The sequence below is a fragment of the Danio aesculapii genome, chromosome 1 (genome assembly GCF_903798145.1).
Source record: "Danio aesculapii chromosome 1, fDanAes4.1, whole genome shotgun sequence".
In the NCBI taxonomy this organism is placed as follows: Eukaryota; Metazoa; Chordata; class Actinopteri; order Cypriniformes; family Danionidae; genus Danio; species Danio aesculapii.
In genome coordinates, this window is record NC_079435.1 from 31967913 (window position 1) to 31989786 (window position 21874).

Consider the following 21874-nt stretch of genomic DNA (forward strand, 5'->3'; position numbering starts at 1 on the left):
AGAGAACTTCATATGAGAAAGAGATGGTTAGCGGGGAGGGAAGACGCAAGCCCGCCTAAGAGGGGTGACTACATCATGGCTGAGTGAGCATATGGGATCACCAGTGGGGATCGCACATAGCAGGCACCTTTACCCAGAACGCGGGCTGACCAGCGGGCATGCCAATAATGTAACTGGCCAACACCTGACTCCTCCACTGAGTCAGATGCTGGGGGCCTCAGAGGAACTCTGCAGGGTTTGCCAAGTGGTGAACTCAACTGACAAAGCGGGAAAGCGCTAGAGAGAAAGACGCAGCAAGCGTTTTGCAATTCCTAACTGAATTTCCTCATTCAGCGAGGTTTCCCAGCACATGTGAGGAAATCGGCTCCCCGCAAAGATTAAAAAAATCTCACAAATGTATTAGGTGTCGCCCAGCCCGCAGCTCTACAATGTCTGTTAGAGAGGCGCCGCGTGCTAACGCCCAAGAGGATGCACGCTCCGAGTGGAGCGCGCTCTCACTCCAGGGGGACACAGCTCGCCCCGACACTGATAAGCGAGGGAGATGGCATCCACTAATCCCATCCACTGGGTTTGTTCCAACCTCTGTTTGGATATGGCACTTCTCTTCTGCGATCACCGATAAAGAGCTGCTCAGAGGGTATGTAGCTCTGAGTACAGTCCGTATAATAAGCAAAGCGCGAACAGGACACGGCAATAAAGGAGTTGGGTCTGCCTCCTCCATGGGCAGCGCTTGCTCACCTAAGAGAGATCTCCAAGTGGGTATGAGAGGGGAACAGGATAGAATTAATATCCATATCTCGCACCTCTAGGAACTGGATGATGAGGCGATGCATCCTCAGAGCGGCAATGATCATAATGCCCACCCTGCAGTGCGGAGGGGACAGCCTTAGCTTCAGCCAACTGAAGGACGATAGCATCACACTGATCTGGCATGTTCGGGGTCCTTCTCGGGGAAAAGTATACCACACATCGAATAGACTCCACTTAAGGGCATAGGCATGCCCTTAACAGCGATAACCACCTAACCAGTAGCCAGTAGAGTCCTTCGTGTCCATCTATGGACCATATCATAGATCTGGGTGCGGGTTCCAAACGGTGCCTGTCCCAGAGAAGAAGCTTCTTCCAGTGTATGTGCCAGGGAGGGGTCATTATGAGGAGAGTTGAAATAAAAAAAGAGGGGCAATAACAGACCTGTTCCTCGTCCTCCCTGACTGTATCTGTATGAGTAAGCTCACTGGAGAAATGCGTATTATGCATGCCCCGGGGCCAGCTGTGTAGCCAGTGAAGCTCTGCAGGGTTCGCCTAGTGGGGAACTCAACTGACAAAGCGAGAAAGTGCATGTATCTCTGTTAGAGAGAAGGGCGCTGCCCATAACAGCTGGACAGTCGGGGGTGGAGTCTCCATTCTCCCAGGCGAAACTGCAGTGAGAGCGCATCTGCACGGTTGAGCTTGGCAGGGATGAATGGGATGCAGCAATTCCCCGGCGTATGACTCTGGGGGAGCAAATGGCGAGCGAGCTGAGACAAAAAGAGAAAGCGGAAACCTCGCGTGCGGTTGATATATGCCAACGTCGCCGCGCTGTCCGTCCTGACCAGCACGTGTTTCCCCTCTAGCACCGGTAAAAACGGCAGCGCGCAAGATACACTGCCAACAGCTCCAGGCGGTTAAAATGCCAATGCAACCAGGTTCCTACTAGGGACCCACAGCTGCATGCCCGCACCACACGGCCCCCCAGCACAACAGGAAGCATCCATTGAAATGATGACATGACCGGACATTTGTTCTAGAGGCACACAGGCCTGTAGAAATGCAGACTCTGTCCAGAGGCTGAGGGCGTGGCGACACAGTGGAATGACAGTTACAAGGTGCACGCAAGGTGCTCGCGTGCCATGTGGGGGACCTATCTTGGGGCCCGATCATGAAACCAATGCTGAAGCGGTCTCATATGAAGCACCTGAGCGGCAAGACAGTGGCTGCAGATGCCATATGCTCCTGGAGCCTCTGAAATAGTATCAGTGGGACAACAGTCTATCTGTCGAACTGTCTCAGACAGGTCAGTATCAGCTGGGTGTGCTCATGGGGGAGATGCGCCGTAATGGTGATCCAGCTCCAACCCGAAAAAAGAGATGCTCTGCACGGGGGCAAGCTTTTCTCGGTTGACCTGAAGCCCCAATTAGTTGCGGTGCCGAAGCACCCTGTCTCTGTGCGTAATCAATTGATCCCGTGAGCGCTAAATCAGCCACCGCGACGGGCTGGCCACGCTAACCAGGCAGGCAGAGCCCTCGCTAATGGCTTCATCAGCACAATTGCTGACATACTAGCGGTGGGGCAGCGCGGAGTGGAAGGGCTGATCCAGCAAGCACTAGAGTCCCACGGAGGAGGAGGAGGCTCACTCTCACCTCGCACCCAGGCTCCAGAGGAGGGGCTGGAAGTGTGAGAGAAGTTAGACCATCCTCCCACACCTCGCAAGCCATCTGTGCACTTCTGGGTAGAAAGGGGACAGGAGGCTTAGAAGGTCTTGCCTTTACATCTTCCACATAACACCCATCTAGTTGGTCCGGCTGCGGGGCTGGGGGATAAATCTCCAGGCCCACGGCCGAAGCAGCCCGCGAAAGCACTGTTATCATGTCTGATTCAAGATCCGACGCTGCGCTCGCTACCCTGGAGGGAGGGAGCGGGTTCGAATCCTCATCAGACAATGACAGCCCATCCTCCGATGCAGCAATGGACATCTGAACCTCTGTGTCATCAAGGGAGAGGGTCGATCATCCGAGGACGGAGCTTGGATGGAGCGCATGGAGGAGCGAGAGGTCAGCGGATTTACTCCCACTGTAACCCTCAGATCTACTCGAGTGCCAACCGCAGAGCAGGGGACAACTGGGGTGGGTGGATCTTTTGCAAGAGACATGTCACAGCAGTTATGGCTAGCACTGCCCGCGAGCACCGCATCAACATGCTGGACCCCCAGACATGAAATACAGTGCTCGTGCCCATCATCTGAGTACAGGAAAACACGACATCCAGAAATGCAGTCACCAACCAAAGAATGCCAGGCAAGGGAGAAACCCAGCTCGACTGTCTGCCGCCACGTATCACACACTCTGGACCGGGAGAAGCAGTCCGCTTTCTCGTTCTCTCTCTCTCTCTGTCGTAACAGTCGGAGAAAACCCTCATCAAATCTCTTAGAAGCTTCGTGAAAGGATCTGAAGCGAAAAGGATCCCTTCGTTTGGCACGCGCTGCACTTATATTCCAAATTGATTGTAAATAGCGCCAGCTGTGCATGCTGACGTGGTCAACTCATTGGCATTTTTAATCGGCCCATTTAAATACTCTTTCAGATGATTGGATTCTGACGAAATCCCCATTGTGGAAGTTTCCACATAGCATTGAAGTTTCTCTCCCGAAGGGGAACAACATGTATAACACGACGTTAGTTGACTGTCAGACGCGGTACAGTGTAACACTCCATGAAATTTGCAAACACTCATTTGTGTTATATATTGAGCTCGTTTATCGTCTCTTTATCAGCTGGCAGACTCTGATGTCGTCAGTCACTGACACTGGCTGTATTTTAATTCAGACAAAAAGTGCACCTCATTCATAAAAATTAGTTTTCACATCTTATCACTAACTGCAATGTTTTAAAGTCGCTAGAATTTTTTTTTTATCTCGACAAAGCGTGTGAAAGTAAAACAGCTCTTAAGAGTACACGGCTCCTCCTCCACTAAAACCAAAACCTAACATGGATAGCTTGCTTCATTTGTGTTCCTATACTGTCCTCTCTTGGACACTCATACTTTATATCACTTTCCAGAGCCATATTTAATATAAAAAATATATATTTTTATAAAAACTATAGCTATTTATAGTTATTTATATAACTAAAGTTATTTATGATTACTCTAAATAAATATAGTAATAATCTGCAACACATCTTTTGGCCAAATTGGGGATTGTATATTTTTTATATATGCTAATAAAAAATATTTTAATATTAAAATGTAATGTTTACAGTTTTTTATTCAAAAACTCTAAATCTTATCAGGATGAGATATAGCAAAAATCTACTATGTAAAAGACAGCTTTTGGCCAAATTCTGATGCATGTACAAGTAATTTGTGTATGTGTTTAACATAACATTCTGTAGTGCATTTAGTTATTGCCCAGCAGGCAAACAATGTCTTAAGACGGTAATATTAGGTTACATTTAGGTTGTGATCTCAGGTGACAAAAATGTATTGACTAGCCAGCATTTACAGACAGTGTTATTTTGATGTTCAATAACAACGTCAAATGACATTTATATTTGGTTGATTTTAGGTTGTGTTGGAAAGTAAACATCTGATCGACGTCATAGTGGTAACGTCCACACAACGTCAAGCTGTAACATCATTAGATGTTGATATTTGCTTGATTTTAGGTTGAACGTTGGACATTGATGTCAGCCTGACGTTGGGTTCTAACTTCAACCGGATTTTCATTTCCAAACAAACTGCAACAACGTTGGGGTACAATGTAAATCTGACGTCATATTGACTTCTTGTGCCTGCTGGGTGTTTAAGGCTATTTCAGTCATTGGCGTGTAAAGATTTTGGGCATCTTCTTGGACACTTTTAATGTTTCCAAACTGTTTGCTGCATTTATAAATAGCCCATGTCTTGAGGTAGTTCATTATGATGCGACTTACCTTCTGTGTGCGATCTGATTGGACAGGAATCACAGGACTGATTTTTCTAATCCCCTTAGACATGAAAGAAAATTAAGTAGTGACTGCAGGTTGAAGGATAGTAGTGGAGTAAAAGTACCGATACACCACTAAAATCTACTCAAGGGAAAGTAAAAGTACATGCTTTTAAAACTACTATTTGTTACTTTACACCACTTTAACAGATGATCTTATAAACTTAATGAAAGTGTGTTTGCATTTAAGTTATTAAGTGAAAAGTATTATTTCTTAAAGGTGCAGTAGGTGATCTGCCTAAATGCTAACTGGTAACAATATATTTAAAATACAATTCCTCCCCTTCCGTCCAAAGCCATGCCTTTTGAAATCGCGAATGCACACATTAAAGATGACAGAGACCCACTAAATCATGTCATTTGCCAGTCAGAAAATTTTACAGCACTTTATAATACTACAATTCTGAACGAAAAACTGTATTATATCTTGTACGTATTCAGTTATGTAGTTAGCAAGCAAAACTTGTCATAATGTGCAATATATCATGCATGCAAAGATCGCTGGACTAAGTCTTACACGCTGTGCTAAAGCGACTACTATGCTTAGTGGTTGGCTGGCGGCATGCAGGAATTACACTTACATAAGCCATACTTGCATGCTATTTTTAGACCAAATATTCAAAGTAGCATGGTAAACACTATAGGGAGCACGTCACAGGTTGTCATTGTTTAAAAATGAACCACTGTGAATATAAAACCTTCAGCTCAGTAAAGCAGGCTAGGCAGAATAGCGCCATTTACTTATGTTTTGTTGTTAAACTAAATAAAAATCTACATTATCGATTCTGTAAAAGGTACCTTATGAAACTGAAAATAGTCACATCAATCTTTTGCCGGAACATTTCAGTGGCTAAACAACACTTCTGTGCAGCCCATTTATAATACAACAAAATCTACATAAGCTTTGCATGACTAAAAAACGTTTTAAAACATAACATTACCTGTCTAAAAGAAATACTTCAGCCCTGGTGTCATCTTTTCTTCAGCATGCAAAAGTATCTCTAATATTCATTCAGGATTTTAAAGTTGAGCATTTGTTTTGACCGGCCACTCTCTCTCGTGTGCACATGAATGCACAAACAGCAAATCTGCATGAACGGCTACAAATCTACATTTGTTAACAGACAGTTTGGACTACTTATCAGAATTATGGTAATTGCCGACCTAAAAAAATTTTAAATTAAATGAACATTTTTTAGTCTTATGCCTGTAGCTAAGTAAGCTAATTAAGTTATCAATATTAATAATAAGTTATTATTTGATTATGAGTATTTAGGTTGACTTAATTGTTAATAGTAGCTGAACTAAAATTACTGCTTGTGGTAATGCGGTGCGCAGTAGGTAGTGCGAGAAGATGGTAGCTGGTTTGAACCTCGGCTGGGTCAGTTGGTGTTTCTGTGTGGAGTTTGCATGTTCTCACCGCATTCGCGTGGGTTTCCTTCAGGTGCTCTGGTTTCCCCCACAGGCCAAAAACATGCGGTACAGGTGACTTAGGTAAGCTAAATTGTCTGTAGTGTATGTGTGTGAATGAGAGTGTGTGGGTGTTCCCAGTGATGGGTTGCAGCTGAAAGGGCATCTGCCGCGTAAAACATGTGCTGAATAAGTTGGCGGTTCAATCCACTGTGGCGACCCCAGATTAATAAAGGGACTGAGCCGAAAAGAAAATGAATGAATTTTCTGGTCTGGAAGAATAGTTAATCTTACTACATTACCGGATTAGTACAACCTGTTGCTTTATCTTTGAATCCAAGTAACTTGTTCTGTGTGTAGCGAGCGATCTGCATGAAACGTTTAATAATGGTAACAAAAAGGTATAGACAACACATCTATTTACAGACATGTATTCGAGAGAAAGAGAGAGGGAGCGCGTGGGTGAGACAATGAAGACAAGGCCCCATGAGGAGGGAGGGAGAGAGAGAGAGAGAGAGAGAGAGAGAGAGAGAGAGAGAGAGAGAGATGCAAATTCAACATCAATAACCTACAACCAATCTTCAAAGAAAACTGAATCACTTTGTTTAAACAAAAGACACAATAAACTAGCATATCTGATAACTAAATCAAACTTGCATAGTTCTTTGATTGTGGCTTAAGCAGTGTGCTGGCCTGGAACTTTCTAAAGAGTGGTTGCTGGTCCTTCTCCATTCTGATTGGCTGATCAGCATTCCAGCGAAGTTATGAGTTGAAATTGTCCAGAATAGAGATTTGGCTTGATGCTGAAAGTCTCTGAAGAGTAAGAAGGCTGAAGCCAGGCCTCAACTTGGGTGAGGCCTAAAGCCCTAGGTTACATTTTGGCTGGTGACAACTGAAGAGTTGAAGAAGAGTAAGGATCAGAGCTTAAAGAGATGGGTGTTAGGGCTAAGAGAGGCAAGAGAGAGGGTACGTAAGAGGATGTGAACTTATTGTTCAGGTCCCTAAATAGAATTGATAATGTCATGAACTTAGGGGTTGAGTTAGCCAATGGGATGTTGACTTCTAGCCTGTTTTAAGGCTCTTTGTCTAAGACTTGTGATTTACATATGCTTGGTGAGTAGTTTTAATAGAGAAGTGTTAAAGATTTTAGAATCTCAACATGTGTTACAAGTACCAAAATACAATGCATGCAGTTGTTCTCTAAACCACATTAGTACATACCAAACACCTCTGTGATGTTCTTTGAGTGTTAAGCAATTAAGCAATACTTCTAAGGGTTTTAGTACAAAGATATACCACCAGTAAATCATTGATAAACACTATTTAGTACAGACATAGCAGTCTACCTGTGAACAATAACATGAACATACATGACAACATTACATACATTCTAGAATATAGAAATAGCTATTTAAAAGAAATGCCCAGTTCTTTTCACGTGTAAGTGAAAAAGTCTTTAAAGCTTGCCTATCAAGATTGTTACCATGGTAACTCGTGCTTAGGTATGTGATGTGACCTCCCGGTGGGGTGAGTTTCTGAGGCCTGCTAAAATGTTTATGTAATAATGAAATGTGTCTGTTTGATCTTCCTCCATTTGTTACATGCCTTACCCAGAATATAAAAATACATATAAATGCATTTAGATCATTTACTTTAATCATTACTATTGGAATGTGAAAAAACCAGCACAACAAAAAATGTTTCTGAAGACTACACTTACTGCACTTTTAAGTAAGTTTAAAAAATCTCCAGCGGTTTTAAAGTATATGAAGAGTTCAGATGCAAAAGCCGCTAAACACCACTTCCACCAAAAATTAGCTAATGACACTGAGCCAATGCTTTAAGCACGTAGTACGTTCAACAAATATTTTTTATTCAAATCATCCAAATCCCAGCATCAGTGCATTCAGAACTAACAGTTTGTTCGCAAAAGCCTCTAAACGCCAGTTACTTTTAAAACAGCAAAAGCCGAAGTGTCCCGAGAACCAATCAGAAGGCACAAATTGAATTATGTTTTCAATGTAACGGTGCGCTGATATGCCGGCTTTTTTGAGGAGACTGTGTTATTCCGCTTCCGATTTAGATTTTATAAGATGGATGAGCCTGTCCACTGTCAGTGGATGGCAAATGAAAACGTCCCTTGCGTCAAAACTCTGTGCGTTATAAGAACACACTGTACAGTCAGAAGTGTAACATGCATTCATAACGGTTTTTTTTGCGCAGTGACGCTACTGTGAATGAGTCCGATTTACTATACATTAAACGGCAACTCCATTTCACGATAGTCTTTAAAAGGAAGAATTTAAGATGCCGTACTCTTATCCCACATGGAGGCTATGAGGATAAACAAGAGACAAAAAAAGAGACAAAGACTGTGAGTATGGTGAGAATGAATGAATGACAGCTTCTAAATTTGTCTGAGAGGCATCCCCTTTTTGCCCAGTCCTTACCTTGTTTTATTTGCTAATGTACCTATACATCTGACAAGCTTTTTATATAAATGGATAATACACAGAAATTGATGTTTCACAATGTTTTTACACTACATTATTTGAATCTAACAAGCTTAGTTTACAATGTATACATTGTTCTATTTACATTAAATCTAAATCCCAAATATCAGAAATGACAACAGATTGTTAATATTTAATTAATGTCAATTTTAATGTTATTATTAATGTACTTACTTGACAGATTTCATTCATTCAATTTCCTTTTGCTTTGTCCCTGGTTTATCAGGGGTCACCACAGCAGAATGAACTGCAGAATTTACTTGACTTGAGTTACTCGATTTATGCATTTTTAATTTTAGGTGGTTTGTGTAATGTGATTTTTGTTTGGTAAAATTGTTTAAAATTGCATCTTTAGTGATTTTTCAGCTAATTACAATGTATCATCCCAGTAGGTGGTAGAGGTTTTTGCAAAAAAAGCACAAGTGGTTTTAGCTGGTTTTGAGGCGAAAGAACATCTACCCTGTTAAAAACCTGAAAATTGTCTAAAGTGAGATTTTTGAAAAAAGTTATTTTATTTACTGATAGAAAATGCTCATTTACAAAAAAAGAGGTCTGATGGATTTAGAGGGTTTTGCATCTGAACTCTTTTTATGCTTATTTATTACTTCATAAACTGCCCATATTATCAGAAGCTCTGTATTGAACATATTTAGAACTCTCAGTGCTCTCTCTCCCTTTATCTCACTTACACAGCAAGATGTACTCTGAAATAAGCATATGTAAAATACTAATACTTCATTTCTCAATAAAATATTTGAACAAATATAGTAACAATTTTTTTAGCTTTTTAATTTAAGTAATGGAGGTTTATTTTATTTTTCCTACCTGGTGTGAGTGAGGTATCTAATCATAACCCATCAGTCACATATTTTTCTGAGTTGTGTTGTGGATAGGCTAAATTATAAAGAAACTCGACAAAAGAGACTGACAGAGATGTGTTTTATTTTGATGCAATAATATAAATGAGAACACAGCCAGGAATTAATAACAACCTCTGCATAAACAGATGAAGTTAATAATATGTTTTGCTGTTCTATCACCTAAAAAAAGACATTAAATGCTGTTATATTACACCATTATTAAACACGCAATTTATACTAAGCATACACTTATATTCAGCAGTCTATATGTTTATTGATTCATTAAAAACATACGCAGCAAATTTCACAATTTTCACAAAATTCCTCCTCGGGGTGGAGTTGAATAAATTTAGAATTTGTATATCCCACATTTTGTATCCTGGCACATCATATTCATTGCTTAGCACTCTTGTTATCATATGAAATGCAGTTTTTTGTTTTTTTTCTTCCAGCAGAAAGTGAACTGCGATATGCTCGTTGGAAGAAAGCTGTTCAAAGGGCCATGAACTGGGAAACGATAGAACCAGTCAACAATGGAAATGGTATGAACTTGTTTGACTAATCAACAAACTTAGCTGTGAAACACCATATACAGATTAAGTAAATGACAAACATGGAATATAAAAACAGTAAAATGCAAGATGGTTTGGATTTAAATGAACAAAAATTACCTGCATGACAATTTTTTGAAATTCTGGTGAATAATCTTATCATTTGCTCAGCAATGTTATTTACAAAAGAACCAAAATTCCAACTAACTGAACACCAGCAGTCAAGGATTAATGTATGGTTTGTAGTAATCAATAACCAGATTTTTGCAAGAACACAGCATTTTTATTTTTGACAGGGGTACAAAGTCCTCCTGTAGATGTATTTTTCTGTTATTTATTACCTAATTCAGGGTAAACTTCCAGGACTTGTTTTTTTTTTAAACAAAATCAGTAGTTACTCAATTATTCCGCTTGTTTTCTCTCTCTTTCCACTCTTGTGTAACATGGACCTGTGTTCTGGACAACCAACAGAGGACACTAATATCTTCAGTAGTGTACCCTTGGGCTTTTACATTCTGGGTAGCATGTTTATGTTAATTGGAGCAAAGTACATTGCAGGTTAGTTTGTGAGTGTGTGTGTGTGTGAAGGGAGAATAATTGAGAGATGGTGAAAGAGATAGATGCATGTTTTTTTTAACGTAATCTGTTTAAAGATCATCTGCCTAAAAGAGTTATGAAAATGAGTAATGCACCACACCCAAGTCCTCTATTTTAAAATAATTTAGTTAATGAATGGCATAGTCTAGCATATCATTTCATGTGGTTCTGTAAGGATGAAATAATAGAACAGGTCCTGTTCATTTGTTATAAAAAAAAAAAAAATCAAAACCTTTCACAGTTTTGATCATTTGTAAAGCTGTTACAGGTAGCTTTAAAAGTGAGGGTTCTCAACTTGGTGAGAGTTTTAAGAATCTCCTTCTCTTTCACTGCTAATTAGTTTTTGCTTTTGTTTTTTCACTTTATCTGTAATCTCCATCTCGTCTCTTCTAGTGTATTGCTACCTTCAACATTTGTGAGCATGTTAGTCTTTACTGATCTAACTTTTTTTTCTACTCCAAAATCAGGGCAGAAGTTGGCTTGAACTGAAAAATTGAAGACTCAAAATGTGCTGTAGTGGCACTGGCATTAAAGTATCAGACAATTCTATCACGTGTGGTACCTCAGAATTACAAATGAAGAAATTGTTTGGCTATGGAGCAATTTGGCTATTGCTAGAAAATAATGTGATCGTGTAATTTATCAATTGTAATAATGTAATTATTCTATAAAATAATCCCAACACTGTTTTACAGAAGGAACTGTTTGACATTGAAGTTGCAGCGGCTCAGTGTTTCTTTTGTTCTGCTGCTATTTTGCCTACACTGTAAATTGTCATGTACTGACTTTCAGACATTAACATGCACATTGTGTGGATTTTTTATTAAGGTTGTAAAAATCAAGACATGCTAAAATTACTGAAACCTATTCAGGAGACTTATTTTTAGTGCACTTTACTATGTATTATCCTGGGTTCTTTTTTTGTATAACCAGCAAAGGAATTCAATTAAATTCTTTGTTATTTCTATAGTGCTTTTACAATATATAAAAGCCGCTTAATATAATGACATATTAGTAAATTAAAACTGCTTCAGTTCAGTTTTCACAGTTGAAGTTCAGTTTAGTTCAGTTCAGTGTAACTTGAATATCACTGCCATAAGCCAAAACAGTAAAGAGCAAATCCAACGATGCACAGCTCCACCCAACCAAAAGTCCCAAACCAAGCAAGCTAGTGGTGACAGGTGTGAAGGAACAAACTTGATCAATTGACAAAAGTGAAGGAAAAAACCTTAAGAAAAAAACAGACTCAGCTGGGTTCAACCAGTTTTTGTCTGGCCAAACGTCTTGTGCTGAGCTGCAATCTGGGCGTCGGATGCTTGAGAATGACAGACATCAGTCATAGAGAGGCTGCAGGTCAGTCTTATAATCTCCACTCATCCATGACCACCACAGCATCTGCACAGGATATGGGACGGATCCAGGATTATAAAGACTTCATGATAAGGAAAAACAGACTAACATAAGTGTAGATGCTATTCAGATTAGAATGTCTTTTTGTTGGGAAGTGTTCCCAGCTCTGGTTGCACTAATTAATGCAGCCTAACAATTCTTTAGAGCAGGGATGTCAAACTCAATTCCTGGAGGACCGCAGCCCTGCACAGTTTAGTTCCAACTCTAATTAAACACAGCTGATCAAACTAATTAAGTCTTTCAGTCTTGTTTGAAACCTACAGGTAAGTGTGTTGAAGCAGGAGTGGAACTAAACTGTGCAGGGCTGCGGCCCTCCATGAATTGAGTTTGACATCCCTGCTTTAGAGGATTTGGAAGTGATGCATTTTGTTTTATGTTCATGCTCAGGGCGGACTGGCCATCTGGCAGAGTGGGCAGTTTCATGCTGGGCTGACATACTTTTTGACCCGGGCTGATTATCTTCCTATGATCTGATCAGCCTATAAAACGCTTTGCACCCTATCTTTTTTTCTGCCTAATTAATTGATGATAATGTGATCTGTGATGCTCTGAAAATTAGTTTTTTTTTTTCCTCGAACAGACTGGTCTATGTGACATAATCTGCAGCCCATTGGACATTTGGGCTGACCCAATCACAAACTCCAATTTTGGGCTCGTGAGCGTACACATCAGTCTTTATTTGTCAAAATAGTCGAGAGTCAGAGAAATTGAGGGAAACACTGGAATTTCATCTAGCGTTTCTAAAAAGTTCTCCGTCCACACGTGAACACACACACACACACACACACTCTGTCATGCGCTGCAACCAGGCAGTCAGCAGGTGCATTGAGCACAAAACCCCAATGGCAGCTGTATGGGACGGGATCATCCTCATGTCTAGCAGGTATATCAGGTTTCCATACCATGCAGTTGACCAGCCAAACATTAAACCGCAATTTGCAGCGATCACCGGGTTTTCCCAATGTAATCTGAGCGATCGACTGCACGCACATTGGAATAAAGGCGCCATCTGAAGACGAATTTGGATGAATCAGAAACATTTCCATTCAATAAAAGTCCAAATAATATGTGACGCTCAAATGCACTTAACATAATACACACAATTATTAATGATTTTATTAATGATTTTCACTTGTCTTCCTCATGATAAAGAGTGGGCAAAATTTGATATGTAGTGGGGAAAAAAGTGAGTTCATCAGATGCTGGGTTCGAACCGAGTCCATGATCGAACGTGTCAAAACATGTTGCCATGCGCTTTATGAGCTACGCCACTCATGCTGCTATTGACACTACAAAATTTTACACCTTTACATCAGACCATCTTTTTTGATTCACTCATAGTGCAATGATTAGACACAACTGCGATGATCAGACCCAACTCTCCCACTCTATTTTTTTTCTTTTGTTATTAATTCCGGACGACAAACTTGCAAATAACACCGTTTTTCTCCGGTCTACCTCTGATAGGATCACCTCCAATTCACATTCTGTTCAAAGTTTCTCTGTTTTCTTGCTTTTGCCATTGCTTTTTCATTTGGTTTTGCCAAAGTAAAGTCATTAGCATATTCATACGGGGGAGGAGGCAGGGAGGGGTTTTGCGCTCGTGCACGTGCACTCAATTTCACGTTAATAGAGTGAAAGAACTATGATGTCAATTTGTATGCAAAAACCCGGAAGCGAGTTAGTATTTTAGCAGTTCCAGTTCCCTCGTCCCAAAGTCAATGGGTTTTTTCAATGGGATTTCAGTTAAATCGCTTAAATAAGGTTTGTGGCAAACACAACTTCAATATACTTTCACAATTTATTCTATGACATAAAACACATCAGTTATGTCATACTCTTGAGTTTTTAAATCGGTTAGGCTTCTTTAAAAAGACTGTTGCTATCAAGTTGCTAAATGGGACTACAGGCGGTGTCAGAGGCATTATACGTCATCGAGCTAAACTCGTCTGGAGCGCAGCTCACTTGTGTTTCGGGCATTTGGATTTCTTTGTTATTTAAGTATTTTCTTAAATAGTATATTATAGTTTGTAGTATTTTTCTAATGGGGAATTCATATTGTGTGTAGAAAATGCATTCATTGTAAAGACTGTCTAGACAGATTAATTTGTTGATCATTTATTTTAACTAAAGATATGGGGATACAGCTTACCAGTGCAGCCAAAAATACATACATATTAACTGTCATTTTAACGTGATCAAGTGATTTTTCGTAATTTTTTTTTTTCATCTGAACACATTTAACTCTGTCATAACTGCAATATTTACAGTCCTCCTTAAAATGTATAGCATATGTGACTGTATGGGCAACTTTTCGCTGTACTTCATGACAAAAAAAAATTGAATGTTGGAATGTTCCATGATGGAACTTGCAGGCATTTGATAGACTTGCTCCTCACGTCTCATTTCTGTCGTCTGTTAAGGTAAGCGGGCTGTGTGCACGCGAGCAATACACTTATTTAAATGTGTCTTATGATAATACTATGTAGGCACATTTATACATACAGTTTTAAAACTTTTACAACAACCGTAAAGCAAACCAGATGTATTTCCCATGTATAAACGATCCAAAAGGCACGTGGGTCTATGTGTATTTGCGTATTTATTTGTTGATAATATATAGCGTGGATTATAATATAATAAACATAAAGATTAACTCTGTCATGGACATTATTTCTAAAAAAATAAGATAGAAAAGTTGTCCGTAGCAGTGGTGCTTTCGTCACAGGCGAGCGCCCCGTAAGCAATGTAGTCCGTTTATAGCCTAATGTTAGTTTTCAGTTCTTGCGTTTGCATTTAAGATACAAAAGTGCTAAAAGTTGTATTTTCGTGTGAGGATTATCCGGCTGGACAAAACATGTAAGTGTAATAAACAGTGTTTGAACAAAGAGCTTATTATTTGCAATCTTCGAAAACCCTATGGGAAAATCCTATGGGGATTTTATTGAGGGAACCAGTTTTATGCTAGCAGCCGATTAGCCTACAAGGTGACATCATAGTTCCCCCACTCTATTCTGATGTACAAAAAGAATATGCGTGCGATTCTGTATACGCAGCGTTTCAAGCATCTGAATTTTTTACTGTGTACGCACATTTACAGCTTTGTGCATATACGCAGTGTTTTAGTTTGGTTTCAATACAAGTCTTCGTACATGAGGTCCCAGGTGATAGCAGTGCACATCAGCCAGTTCATCAAAAATCTACTGCTTTATCTAATCTCACTATAGCTGTGTCTAAAAAAGTCTAAAATTTAAAAATCAAATCGAATCTAATGTTCATTTAAATTCTTTTTTGTTGTTGTTGCTAGGTTTTTGTAGTGTTGTAGTTCTTTATTTCACTAGTCCAGTTGGAATTTGTGGTATTACAACTACAAATTAGACCAACATGCATTAGCAATCAGCTTTCTGTTACTGAACTCAGTGCGCGCATGTGACTTCATCCATGTGTTTGCGGAGGTTCGCTTTGAGTGCGTGCGACATGATTTCAGCTGGTGGAGCTCACATAATTTTTTGAGACTCGGGTGAACAGTTCGCAGGGCGCTGCTTTTGATTTGAGTTAAATATGAAACACTTTGAAGAGATTTTTTCTGAAACCAATACGACTGTACAGACATCTTTATGATCTGTCCATGCGTGATCATAGGGAGAACCAGAGGCCTCATGTATTAACGCTGCGTACGCACAAAAACTTTGCATACGCCACATTTCACGCTCAAGTTTGGATTTACTAATGATGAAATGAACGTGAGAATGTGCGTTGGTCCATGCCAACTTCATGTCTGGCGTACGTGCATTTCTTGTGTGTGTTTGTTTTATTTCCATTGCCGACTCCTAAAGGGAATTGTGTTAAATTGCACACTACAAAATATCTTTGAACCGTGCAATGGCAGCTGTATGTGACGGGATCATCCGCATGTCTAGCAGGCATATAAGGTTTGCATACCATGCAGTTGACCAGCCAAACATTAAACTGCAATTTGCAGCGATTGCCGGTTTTCCCACTGTAGTCAGAGTGATTTGCACGCACATTGCTATAAAGGTGCCATCTGAAGATGAATTTGTATACGAGAATTGGAAACATTTCCATTCAATAAATGTGCAAATAATATGTGATGCTCAAATACGCTTAACACAATACACACACACACACACACACTTATTAATGATTCCTACTTGTCTTCCTCATGATGAAGAGTAGGCAAAATGTGTATGTATATGTAGTGTGGGAAAAAAGAAGAATGAGTTCATCAGACGCTGGATTCGAACCGGGTTCATGATCGATTGTGTCAAAACATGTTGCCATGCGCTTTACGAGCTACGCCACTCTCTAGTTCTGTTGTCTCTGTGAATCAAATGGTGATGGGCGGGATTCACTCAACTAGCTCATTCCAACGAGGTGTGCTATTTGCACTTAGCCTATAGACACTACAAAATTTTACACCTTTACATCGGACCATTTCTTTTTCACAGTGCGATGTTCAGACCCCACTGCAATAACTGCGTCAGCTAAACTCTCCCACTCTATTTTTTTTCTTTTGTTATTAATTCTGGAGGACAAACTTGCAAATAACACAGTTTTTTTTCGGTCTATCTCCGAAAGGTGTACCTCCAATTCACATTCTGTTCAAAGTTTCTCTTTTTGCTTGCTTTTGCCGTTGCTTTTTCATTTGGTTTTGCCAAAGTAGAGTCATTACCATATTTATTAAGACGAGGCAGGCAGGGGTTTTGCGCTCATGCACGTCTGATCAGTTTCACGTTAATTCAGATGTACAAAGAGAATATGCGTGGGATTCCACGTATGCAGTGTTTCGTACATCTGAATTTTTTACTGCATATGCACATTTACAGCTTTGTGCGTACGCAATGTTTTAGTATGAATTCAACGCAATTCTTCGTACATAAGGCCCCAGATGACCAATAATTATTGGCTAATAATTGCAACAGCCATGGGAAAGGAGGAAAGTTTTTGTAAATGTTTGGAAAAACCTGTGGGATAAGTTTGTTAAAACAAAAAAGAGGCCATGCGAAAGTGGAGACCCAGGTGGTTTTAATATTGCAGAATGTTTTTCCACCATTCATAGGTTTTACACTGATGTATATATTACAATTTTGAATTTGAAACAATTTACAAGTTACAAACTAAAATTAAGAAACAAATTATGTCTTTGATAACTGGAAAGGAATATTTGAACCATGATAATGGTCAGGATTGTTGGACCATTATTGCCTTTTTAGATTATAAGTAGAGGACAGAAACCAGCCAGACAGTAATGAGTGAATTGTTAAGTGGGCAAAAAAAGTCAGTATTTTTAGTAAGTGTACTTTATTTTGCTTTTATTCTTGCCATGATAAAAAATATAAGTGTAGAGCAACCAATGTTCTGTTGCCTTTTAATATTTAACTTTAATAGGTAGAACTGTCCGAGATATGAACAAAAGCAAGTTAAGCGTTAAACTTTTAAAAAATCTTGAATAGTTGTAAAAATCTTTATAATCATTTTAATGAATTTTAAAACTAAATAAAGAAATTAGTTTAAAAATCTTCAGTGATATTAATAGGTGCGTTCAACATGAAGCACAGCTGCAGCCGGTGATCAACAAGATTAGCCGAGCACGGGCGGGGGCGGAGTCGAATAAGAAGCCGGACAGCTGATCACTTCGGGGCTCAAAGTTGCAGCAGTATGATGACCGATCACACTGATTCCTCATCATTTTTTTATTTATAACAACAAAAGATTTACAGTACAAATAAAACAGAATACAGTCTTTACAAACTATAGTTCATTTTTTAACAATAAGGGAATTATGAGTAATTATGAATAAGGGGAAACGAGAGGGTAATATTAACATACAGACCTATTACATACATTACATTACATACATAATAGACCTATTAAATACAGAGTTTATACATCACTCTTTATTTCTTGTTTGAATATGCTAAAAGGGCTTTACATTTATAGATATAAAACTTTCCAATAAATATTAGTGTAAAACCCAAAACAAGGTGTTTTAAGTTTTAAACAATGATTAAGATTATTTTCGGATAATAAAAGCATTTTCAAAAAAGCACTTTAATCCAAAAAGATGGAACAAAAAAGGCATTCCTAAAATAAATGAGCTACACTTTAAGTAGACGTTTCCCAGAAAAAGCAGGATATAACAATGTCACTTTAAAACTTGTATATTTTATAATCATATAAATCATTTGAAAATTAATTATTAAAATAGTTCTTTAACTTAATTTGTTAAAAAAGCTTTGGGTGGCAGGATCAATGATGAAAATTATTTTATTTCAAGACTGTAAGACTTATTTGAGATAATATTTAGGTTATTCACTAAAATATATAATTTAAATCGTTCATGGAGCTGAATGCAGTAAATAGTCTGTATTAAAAAAAGGTAGAAAATTAACCTGTGCAAACAATCCAGCCTTTAAAATATGATTATTTAACAAAAAATGATTACTGCAGTAAAATATTTGTAGTCTTTTAATAAGCATGATGTGTACAAGATAGAGAAGGTATGAAAAGTTAATTGTTTGTTTAGAAACTTTTGAATCGGAAGTTGTCCAATAATAAACCTGAAACACACGTGGTTGTTGTCATGAGGTGAACTCGGCCAATGTGTAATATTGGTGTCGTCAAAGCAGTTCCAGCAGTCGCTCTTCAGATGCTGCATCGGCTAAATCAAACGTCTGATCTCGGAGCACTGTCGCGGTACTTTGATGCCACATGCGACAGTCACATTGCGTCGGCGCAGCGTCAATCCGGACATTTCTAACCAGCATGCACAGCTTTAAGACAGATTTCGGTCGATCTGCGCAGCGCTGCATGAAGTCGAACGCACCTATTGATATTACCTCGTTCCGGAAACTTTCTACTTCTCTGGTTATCCGTCTGATTTTATTGTCTGTTTCTTTTGACCACCCACCCACCCCCTGTCATTTAAAAGAATATCTCAATGACAAACGCATCAAGTATAAAAGCCTCGTCTGTTTCGTGAGGTGCCTTAGGATGTTTTTTTTTTCTCCTGTAGTTCAATGGTGCATCTAACCTGTCTTCTGTACTTTTAAATTTGAATAAATTTATTTTACCACTAAGTTTGTGATTTTTGAATTTTCTCTTTATGTGTATGCGTCTTTTGATATTGTGATATAGGTCTTAAATTTAATACTTAATGGTCTTAAAAGGGTCTTAAAGTCTTAAATTTGACATTAGGATATTTGCAGAAACCCTAATTGTATCTGTTTTGTTATAAATAAGCATACAGTGAAGATGACTAACATGTAGCTACATGATGCCTTAACATTTTTGGTGTCTGTTAAGTTGTAATATCAAAATGAAAATAGGCATATATGATGTTTTCATTTTATTGTTAAGATAAGAGGGCGCAGAGTGATGTGAATGAGGTTATTAGTGATGGGAAGTTCGGATCATTTTACTGACTCGGATCTTTGAGTCTCGTTCATCGAGATAAACGAATCATTTCGTTCATTTGGTTCAATTTGCCAAAATATATTTAAAATGTTACGAATTGCTTCCAAACATATCTACAACGAGCCCAAAAGATTGATCACACTACAAACAAGTCATAAATAGAATATTCTATAAGAAGGAGAAAATGCTCTTTTGTCTATGAAGGTATTTTTGGCTCTTTGCTCAGCTCACCTCACCTATTTCAGTGGTTCGTTCATGTCACACTGACAGCCACATCGGGGGCGCCCCAAGGAGTGGCCGGGAAAACTCTGGCCACCCCAATATGACTTTGCTGTTGACATTATTAATTTAAATGTACTTTTGTAAATTGCCAATATTTTAATGAATTAATAAATAAATAAATAAATTCGCCCAGGGTGTCATTTAAACTAGAACCGCCACTGCCCTACCCGATCGTCGTTAACAGCAGGCACACACCTTTAATAGACAGCAATGGCAATTTAATTTACCTGAAGATACATAAATAGAAGAAGCTGCATTAATAATTTTGTGGCTCAAAAAGGGATATGGATAAATGATATTATTAGGGTCTGTATAGTGAGTGTGTGTGTGTATATAGTAATGCCTTTTGTTCAGTTTGTTCAATTGTTTGTTTTATTAATTAATTTAATCTTCATTAATTTTAGACATGGCATATACTGTATGCTGTACAACAAAAGTATGTGAAAAATAACTGAAAAGTTATTTATATATATGAAAAGTGTTTTTAAACAAAATATTGATTTTTATTTGGTTTGCACATGTGCTTGCTAAATCATTTCAAGGAAAAATTGTAATATTTCATTCATTCATTTTCTTTTTGGCGTAGTTCCTTTATTAATCTGGGGTCGCCACAGCTGAATGAATCGCCAACTTATCCAGCATTTGTTTTACACAGCGGATGCCCTTCCAGCTGCAACCCATCTCTGGGAAACATCCATACACACTCATTCACTAGGGACAATTTAGCCTACCCAATTCACCTGTACCACATGTCTTTGGACTGTGGGGGAAACCGGAGCACCCGGAGGAAACCCACGCCAACATGGGGAGAACATGCAAACTCCATACAGAAACGCCAACTGACCCAGCTGAGGCGCGAACCAGTGACCTTCTTGTTGTGGGGCGACAGCACTACCTACTGCACCACTGCGTTGCTCTGCAACATTTCAAGAGTAATTAATTAAATTAATTAAAACCATATTATTTCATTTACCAGAAAAAAAATATAACATTACACTGAATTCATTATTTTTTGTGTGCCACCCCAAGATTTGGTGTGGCCTCTTCTGGCAACCCCTAAAAAAAATTCTGGGGGCGCCACTGAGCCACATATAATCCACAATGTACACTGTCTGAGGCGAAAGGAGCCATTATTAGTTCACCTTTCGAGTCGTCTGGTTCTTTAGTCGTTCATTTATCACATGACAGAATGTAAAGAGAAATGACTCAGACCGAGGACTTGATAAATAAACGGATCAAATCTCTTTCCGCCTCTAAATGCATATGATTGGCTTTTGTCTTTCATGTGATGAACGACTCAGACCGAGGACTCAATAAATGAACGGATCAAATCTCTTTCCAGCTCTAAACGCAAATGATTGGCTTCTGCCTTTCACGTGTTGAATGAACAGAGGCGGGACCAAGATGCCATACTAGGTAGCATCATGTAAGCGGTGCTCCCCATATCAGGACGGTGCGTACTCATGTGAGGCTGAGAAGTGGCACTATCCACTCGCCATAATTGACCCATTCCGGACGCCATACGTTAGGCACAACTCACCCCCGCCGCTCAGGTACATCACACGCGCACACCTCCACCGCTCTTCAGATATGTCGCGCAAAATCACCGCCACCAAGAGTGGTGGAAAAAAACAATGACACCTGCTATGACAGTAATCTATTGTAGCGGTAATATTTGAGCATATTTACACTGACATCACGGAATCAGTAAATGGAACTGGAACAGCATTCAGACAGCAATTCCTACAGATTCGAACAGGGCAAAACAAATCACAGAGGCGATCGGTACATTTATAGCTGTGCATATGAGAGATCTTAATCGGTAGTGGATATTTCAGGTGACAGTCAAATCAAGCAAATCTGTGCTGTCTGAAGAAAAGGTGGACACTCATCTTTCTGAAAAAAAAAAAAAATCTTAATAATTAATTGAAACTAAGTTCCATATAAAAATTAAATTATTCTTTTCTATTTATTTGTTTAACTACTACAATATTATATATATTTTTTTTATAAAATATAAGTATAAAGTATAGGTATAAAGAAGGATTTGTTTTATTTGCTGCTAAGCAGAAA

General features: G+C 39.0%; 1 protein-coding gene across 2 annotated transcripts in view; it reads left to right on the forward strand.

Annotated features, from left to right (window-relative positions):
- The window catches only part of gk (glycerol kinase), a 42230-nt gene extending 23048 nt beyond the window's left edge, over positions 1–19182 (forward strand). Inside the window, exons 11-13 of one of the 2 annotated variants that reach the window (XM_056458944.1) lie at positions 9977–10066; positions 10547–10633; positions 11140–19182. In XM_056458944.1, coding sequence (XP_056314919.1) covers positions 9977–10066; positions 10547–10633; positions 11140–11156 — 194 coding nt within the window. In that variant the 3' untranslated portion in view covers positions 11157–19182. The remainder of the gene's footprint in view (positions 1–9976; positions 10067–10546; positions 10634–11139) is intronic. The other variant, XM_056458945.1, reaches the window with a different exon arrangement.
- The last annotated feature ends 2692 nt before the right edge of the window (positions 19183–21874 follow it).